This window comes from Trachurus trachurus (assembly GCF_905171665.1).
Source record: "Trachurus trachurus genome assembly, chromosome: 18".
NCBI lineage: Eukaryota > Metazoa > Chordata > Actinopteri > Carangiformes > Carangidae > Trachurus > Trachurus trachurus.
In genome coordinates this window covers 8,510,369-8,518,092 of record NC_139909.1, presented here as the reverse complement: position 1 = coordinate 8,518,092, position 7,724 = coordinate 8,510,369, and the positions used below count along the sequence as shown (strand labels likewise).

The 7,724-nt window shown below is 36.5% G+C and overlaps 1 protein-coding gene across 1 annotated transcript in view; it reads right to left on the bottom strand.

Annotated features, from left to right (window-relative positions):
* anapc10 (anaphase promoting complex subunit 10) overlaps positions 1 to 6,106 on the bottom strand; it is a 6,542-nt gene extending 436 nt beyond the window's left edge. Inside the window, exons 1-6 of the mRNA XM_083993380.1 lie at positions 5,961 to 6,106; positions 3,933 to 4,050; positions 3,720 to 3,810; positions 1,707 to 1,827; positions 1,502 to 1,555; positions 1 to 347 (exon numbers count right to left, since the gene is read on the bottom strand). The exon at positions 1 to 347 is cut by the window's left edge and continues 436 nt beyond it. Of these exons, the coding sequence (XP_083849506.1) occupies positions 168 to 347; positions 1,502 to 1,555; positions 1,707 to 1,827; positions 3,720 to 3,810; positions 3,933 to 4,047 (561 nt within the window). The 5' untranslated portion in view covers positions 4,048 to 4,050; positions 5,961 to 6,106 and the 3' untranslated portion in view covers positions 1 to 167. The remainder of the gene's footprint in view (positions 348 to 1,501; positions 1,556 to 1,706; positions 1,828 to 3,719; positions 3,811 to 3,932; positions 4,051 to 5,960) is intronic.
* Between the last annotated feature and the right edge of the window lie 1,618 nt (positions 6,107 to 7,724).

Here is a 7,724-nt window from a genome sequence, read left to right as displayed (position 1 = left end):
TAAAATCTCAACATCCTGGATTATAAACCGATACGAGAACCGATCGATTCTTTTGGGTTCGATCGATCAGAAACTCAGCAGCACTCCAGCGCTCCACGATGTCATTTAGTCCGTGTGTGTGTGTCGGTGCGTGCTTGTGCGACGGGGTCCGCGCCGTCGGGTTTCGATCACCTGATGGTGCGGTACATCATGAAGTCGACCGTGGTGCATCGTGGGAACTTCCCGATGGAGCTCTCCTCCACCGGCGTGTAGACTTTGATCTGGCGCATGTGTGTGTCGCGGCCGTTCTGGTGGTTGGCGAGCACGGCGATCTGGATCATGAAGGTGCTGATCGGCTCGTTGGTTCTCTGGATGAATGGTAAAAAAAAAAAAGATATTCACTTTCAGATGAGTCAGTCTTTTCATTCGTCAATTTTTTATATATATCTAATAAAACTTTGAATTTTGAATAAATAACATGTATAAACGGCTGCTGCTTGTGACTCTGTGTGGTAGTTTGTGTGTATTTCATCACATGTTGATAGTTTTGTGGATGCTGTGTGTCGTATTTGTCGTTTTGTGTCTCAGTTTAGTGATTGTTTTGTCTGTTATTTGTCATTTTACATCTGATTTAAGTCGTTTTGTATGTAATTCTTCTATAAAATGAGAACATTTTTATTGAATCTTCTAATTTTCTACAGGAAATATAAAACTACATTCACAAATGTAGATTGTCGTCAAAAAGACCAAGGATTCAGGAATTTAAAATAGAAATCTGCCACTATATAAACTATAAAAACATAAAAGACATTTACAATTCACTAAAAACCTTTGTATGATTATTTCAAAAGATAAACTCTTTTCAATTCCATTGTGTAAATAGATGTGTGTATGTATTCACATGAAATAATAATTGGTATTATACATTATACAGTTTTATATTATAATGAAATAGAGAGTGGGGGTAGGAATTAATACGTTTTGTACTTCTTCCTACTCCTTTTCAAACATGTTTAGCTTCATTTTATGTATTATTATTAGTTAATTAGTAAAAAAAGAAAGGACGGACAGAAAAATTTGCAGTTTTTAGTTTGTTTCTTTGATTTTTATACATACTCTTTTATTTTATTATTTTTTCCTTTTCTGGTTATGGAGATCATGAATGGTTAATATGTGTGGTCTTGCTTTTATTCAGTAGTAATTAACTGTTCAGTGTTTAAACATGTTCCAAATAAATTAAAATCATATGTAGATATTTAGTTAGTTTGTTTCTTTATGTGTTTTTGGTTTCTTCTTTATGTTGCTGTTATTTTTTAATGAATGTGAATATTAAGTGCTTGCAAGAAAGTGTTTTCTTTCTTTCTTATTTCTCACATAAATATATGTTACCTGTGTTTTTTTGTACTTCTCTTTTTAATGGCACCTTAGGAGGATTCAATCTCTACGTTACTTTGTGCTTGTTGCAAAGTCAATAAAGACGTTATTATATTCTATTCTATTGTAAAGACGTTTAGTGTCTGACCTGGTTCATCAGAGAGATGTGGATCCAACCGCTGGGCTCGACCATCTCCAGCTGCTGCAGGGACGAAGAGGAGGAGGAGGAGGAAGAGGAGGAAGAGGAGGAAGAGGAGGAAGAGGACGAAGAGGAGAACAGTGAGTGTTTTAGTTAACCCTGTGTTGAAGCTGCAGGATGAAGCAGAGAAATGAAACTCAGTAACAGTCGTTACCCTGATCTCCTGCAGGTTGTGGAAGTTGTTTCCGACTCGTACAGAGATCTTACTGGGTGTGTAGCTCTCGTCAGACTTGTAGTCGGCGTAAATACACAACATCTTCACCGTCGTCCTCCTCCTGAACAGATGATCCACGAGCCATTTGTACAAAAAAAAACCCACATTAGTTTAGATTTGATTTGTATTTTTTCATATAATAAGCAGTTCTATAGTTAAATGCAATATTCAATATTAATGATGACTGCAGTTTCCTTATTGGTTAATATAAGTGACATACTGTAGCACGTGTTCTGCTTTTATCTTAGAGTAAAACAGCTCAATGTAAAACCATGTCCTTTTTGTGAGGCTTGTATTAGTCTCCCTATGGCAAGTGGATTTAACATTTAAAAGCTAAGTTTGACTCTCCGGAATTAACATTGTAGATCTCAACAACGTCTTTCTGACTTGTCGTAACTACATTTTGAATAGTTGGATTTTTTATTCAAGATATCTGTAATTCAGTTTTGCCTCTAGTCAAAAAGAACATTTCAGATATCCACAACTACGTTCTTCCTAGGACAAATGACGTCACTTTAACCATTCATGTGTATGGGGTTTGTCATTACAGATATCTACAATTCAGTTGCAGATATCCGCTACGTGAATTACGGATATCTGTAACTGAATTACAACTATTCCTTATTCCAGTTACAGATATCTACAACGTCATTTCACCTAGTCAAAACTTAATTTAAGATATCTGAAAAGGGACATGTAGATATATTTAACTGAGGTGAATTAAAGATATCTTGAACTGGAATTATGACTAGTCAGAATCAAATTGTAGATATCTCGAACTGGAATTAGTACTAGTCGTAATTCAGTTACAGATATCTGTAATTCACATAGTGGATATCTGCAACTGAATTGTAGATATCTGTAATGACAAACCCCATACACATGAACGGCAAAAGTGACGTCATTTGTCCCAGGAAGAATGTAGTTGCGGATATCTGAAATGTTCTTTTTGACGAGGCAAAACTGAATTACAGATATCTGCAACACACATCCAGTCTGTCTTTTAAATGTTAAAGGGATAGTAGCATTTTTTTTAAAGTGGGGTTGTATGATCTACAAATAGCCCCTAAGTACTTTAATTGCAGTAGAACTGTGTATTTTTTTTTCAGGTAAAACCTCTTTTAGGCCGCGAAAATATGCCGTTTCTTTGGGTCTGTTCACAACAATGTATGTTGTAAATCTCTGGGCAGGGCTATTATGGGCTGGCGTTGCTAACGGGAGGAGTGCAGAGAGTCTTCTACTGCAGTGGTTCTCAACTGGTGGGTCGGGACCCAAAAGTGGGTCTCGGACCCGTTCTGGATGGGTCGCGGACAGCTGGTCAAAAAAGTAAATAATATTTAATGCACATCTGATGTTGGACATGTCTTTTTATTTTGAAAAATAACATATATTGAAAGGCACGGGTCATGTGAACACATGCAGCTGTAATGCTCCTCCTCAGTTTCTTATTATTTGCTCTGAATGCAAAGATATCAGTTTCTTATTAATGTGGCCTGAATGCAGTGAGTCTTGTTTTGTTTTGTGGGTTTTTATTTTGTGCAATTTGATATTTATTCACTTTAGTGAATATGCTCTGAATGCAGAGATGCGTTAGAAGTCAAATATATCGTTTTGTTGGTCTCCATTTTGTGCAGTTTAATATTTTTTTATTCACTTCCCTACATGCAGTTGTCATGGTAACTCCTCAGTTTCATTCATGTGCTCTGAAATGCACTTTGCTCAATAAAGAGCTAAATTAGTTTTTAAAGGCTTAAAAAAACAATCTTGGTTTGAATTCTATAAAAGAGGGTCGCGACTTAATGACCACGGGAAAATGTGGAGCCCAGAGTGAGACTAGTTGAGAACCCCTGGTCTACTGCAATTAAAGTACTTAGGGGCTATTTGTAGATCATACAACCCCACTTTAAAAAAATGCTACTATCCCTTTAAAATGTTTTGTATTAGTCTCCTTACCTGAACTGGATGTTGACCAGGTGCGGTTGGGACCCGTCCGACTGCCAGTACGTCTCCAGGTTGTCGTCTCTCAGCTGATCGACTCCAAAACCTGAAGAGGACAAATAAATAAAAAAAAGGTTAAAAATAAAAAACAACACGATATCATCTCTCTGAGGTCGGCCATGATGAAAACACCCGACGACGACGGGACTCTCTAGATCTGGGTCTGACCCGGTTTACAGGACGACAGCGACCACACCGCCTGGGACCCGATCTCCCGGACCGTCCCCGTCCGCTCCAGCTGCTTCGGGTCGGCGCCGGGCGGCGTCTTGCTCGGGGTCGCCATCCTCTAAACAACACAGAGAGAGAGACACACAAACATTAATTTTTACCTGAGACTTTGTTAAAGGGATAGTTCACCCAAAATTCAAATTTCTCTCATTATCTACTCCCCCTCATGTGGACTAAGGGCTGGGAGAAGTTTCAGAGTCCTCCGTGGCTTCTCTGAGTTACAGGGGGTCTCGGCGTAGCACTGCATGTCCATATAACGGTTGCAAATGGATACCAACTGTCTTCGTAACAAAAAGACACACCAAAAAACATCCAAATACCTCCATGCTGCTCGTATGTAATGTCCCTCTTGTATTGAAGCTACGAAATGCGAAATTGTTCAGAAAAAAATTAAATAAGTCTATATTTCAAGCTTGTTTTGTAGCGGAAGCTCCTCTTCCCGGTTCGTCCAAATCACGCGAGATTTGGACGATTTCGCATTTCGGGGCTTCAATACAAGAGGGACATTACATACGAGCAGCATGGAGGTATTTGGATGTTTTTTGGTGTGTCTTTTTGTTACGAAGACAGTTGGTATCCATTTGCAACCGTTATATGGACATGCACTGCTACGCCGAGACCCCCTGTAACTCAGAGAAGCCACGGAGGACTCTGAAACTTCTCCCAGCCCTTAGTCCACATGAGGGGGAGTAGATAATGAGTGCAATTTGAGTTTTGGGTGAACTATCCCTTTAAGGATTTTTTTCCCCCAGCAGAAGTCTTGATTGATTGATTGATTGATTGATTGATTATTCTTTATTTCGAACATATAAAAAAAAAAGATAAAAGAAAAGACATAAATAAGTAAGATGTGTTATAGTGCCGCCGAAAAACAAGACAAATATTCAGACTCACACTCAGTTTTATAATCACCTATCCCAAACTACTTTTTCTCACCCTCATATTTTTTTAGAAACATGTTTTTGTATAATTTTTAAAAAAACATTTTTATGTTAGTACTGTTTTTGAGCTCCTTCTCCACAGTTTCATCCCACAGACTGTCATGCAAACACTTTTAAGAGTTATTCTGACATTAATTCTCTTAAAAATTAAATTCCCCCCCTCTAACTAAACCCACCGTGCTTTTCTGTAAACATGTTTTGCACATGATTTGTGCAGATTAGTGAATTTCAGAGTTTGTATGCTCAAGATGTACAGTGTTATTTGAGGACAACTCTTATTGCTCTTTTGTGTAATGTGCATAAAGGCTGCAGGTTGGATTTGTAGGTAAATTATTATAACCTCATATCTCCAGACAGCAGCTCTATATGGTACAGTAGTATGAGTGCTTTATACAGAGTAATGTAGTGAATTATGGTCCAGAATTTGTCTTGATTTCCCCCAAAACTGCAGTAGACTTTGCTATTTTTGCTTTAAAATGTTTAATATGTGGTTTCCAGGAGATTTAATGACCTACAATCACACCCAGACATTTTATTTCATAAACTCTTTCTTTGCTAATGTTGTCAATTTGCAATTCTACAACTCGCCAAACTCGATTCAAATTTCTGACACTTTGACGTTTGTTGGTTTATTTTATTTTAATACATTTACGACAGAATATAATGTAAGAGTTAATTATAATGATAAATACCTTAGGTGAAATTCGGTGTAAGTGTCACAACTTGTAGCTTCATATTTAGCAAACAGCTGCATTAAATAGCTAATATGAGGTTCATAACATAGTGATTTTACTCCATGTGTTTTAAAGAAATAAAGCTCATTAGAATAACAAACATAATTTACATTTAAAACAAGAACAAGGCACTTAAATAATAAGATCATAGATGTTTTAAAAATGATAAACTTGAAGCAGAGTTTAGGTTTGGATGTCTAGCTAGCTGCTAGGAGCTAGCATTTCCCCACAGTTTACTCTCTAAAAAGCCGCTAAAACTTAATTTTTCGGTTAAAAATGTCACATAAACTCACAGTAAAGGTTGGTAAAAGTCCCAAAGGTGCCGTATAAATACATGAGACGTGAGTCCGGGTCGAAACAGTTTGATTTTTAACCCGTTTAAGTTTGGCTAGTTGAGTTTAGCCACTTCCACTCTCCCACTTTGCTGCTGGTGGTGCAGGGTTGCCAGGTCTGTGGCAATTACCCGAACTCAAAACATGCCCATAAAATCCATATATATGTTGCTTTTTAAGTCCAACAGCATTGCTATAATTGCAAATGTGTCCTATACTATCCATGAGATAATAACACCATAAAAAATTTAAGACACTTTTCCAGAAACAATGCTTTAATGCCTAATGTAATTTACAGCTATATTATCAGAACTTATAATACAATATGGGATACTTCAGCTCAGACACTGACAATACTTTATTCATATACTTACATGATATAGTTATTTATGTATGTAAGTAGTCCACTATGTATTTACTGTTATACCTTATTTGCTGTAGATTACTGTCACCCCAGCAGCCACAATCATCCGAGCAGCGAAAACCCTGCCAACCAGCGGCAAAACTTTATATTTTTTAATTCTCTATTAGGGCTAGTAATACAAATCTTACAAGCAGAACATTTTTGAATACAAATTATACTTTTAAACTGAGCAAAACATGTCACCGTTTGAGTATATTATAACACAGTAATGAAAGGAACAGTAAAGCTGACCAAAAAATAAAAAACTTCATACAATGAAGGTAAATAAAAAAAATAGATACAAACATGATTAGAGTTATAATAATATTACAATACATGAATCAATTACAGTTGATGAAGGGAAAGATACCCAAGGCAACGCCGATAAAGTCCTACCCCAATTCACACAATTGTGGAGGAGTTTATCCAGCACCTTCACCTTCCTCCATCAGGAAAAATTGACATCAATCAATGGAAACTCACCTTATTTTATCACTTTTAATTTGTATATATATAGAGAAAACACAACATTAAAACTGAACTATGAGGTTCTGGGTTTGTTTCCTGTTTGTTGTTGCTCAAACTTTTCTATCAATGTTTAAAATTCAGCTTCACTTTGAACAGAAAAACTGAAAAATCCAGAAATATTTTCACTCAGAAACGTCTCAGTTTCTCTGTCATCAAACTGTTATCAAGAAAGAAAAGCAAGTAAGCCGGTAACAACTTGACTAACAAGGGAAACCACGGACCTTTTATTTTTCTCAAATTTTTTTATTGAAAAAGTACAAAAATAAACAACACTGGCATTTTTCATAGTGCATAGTACCATAAGTGTCAAGGGAATGCCAGATGAATATCATTCAACATTAGTGCAAGTTAACTCACAATAGGAACATACACATTAGTGCTTCAATAGAATACATTTAGAGCAGTTGAAATAAAATAAAAATAAAATAGTCAAAAATAAATTAAATATAAAATAGAATAAACATTGATTTCATAAGGGGGATTCAAATCAATTTTAGTTATTCATTTCAGTGGGAAAATTCTTTAAATTATCATATAGTTTCTTATGCCTTTATTTCTGTTACAAGTTTTAGTGATTTCATGTACAATTTAAATTAATTCATGAAGACAATACATTTGGGGGATGACTTCATAACTCTATTCTTCATTTTGCTAGACAAAGAATTAAATTGCAACCTGATTGCAACAGAGTTTCATCATATTTGGCAACCCTCGGGGTCGCGTCGCGCCTAGAGTGCCTATAGTCGCGCCTATACGACGTCATCGCGTCATCGTGCTGCGTGGTCGCGTACGTC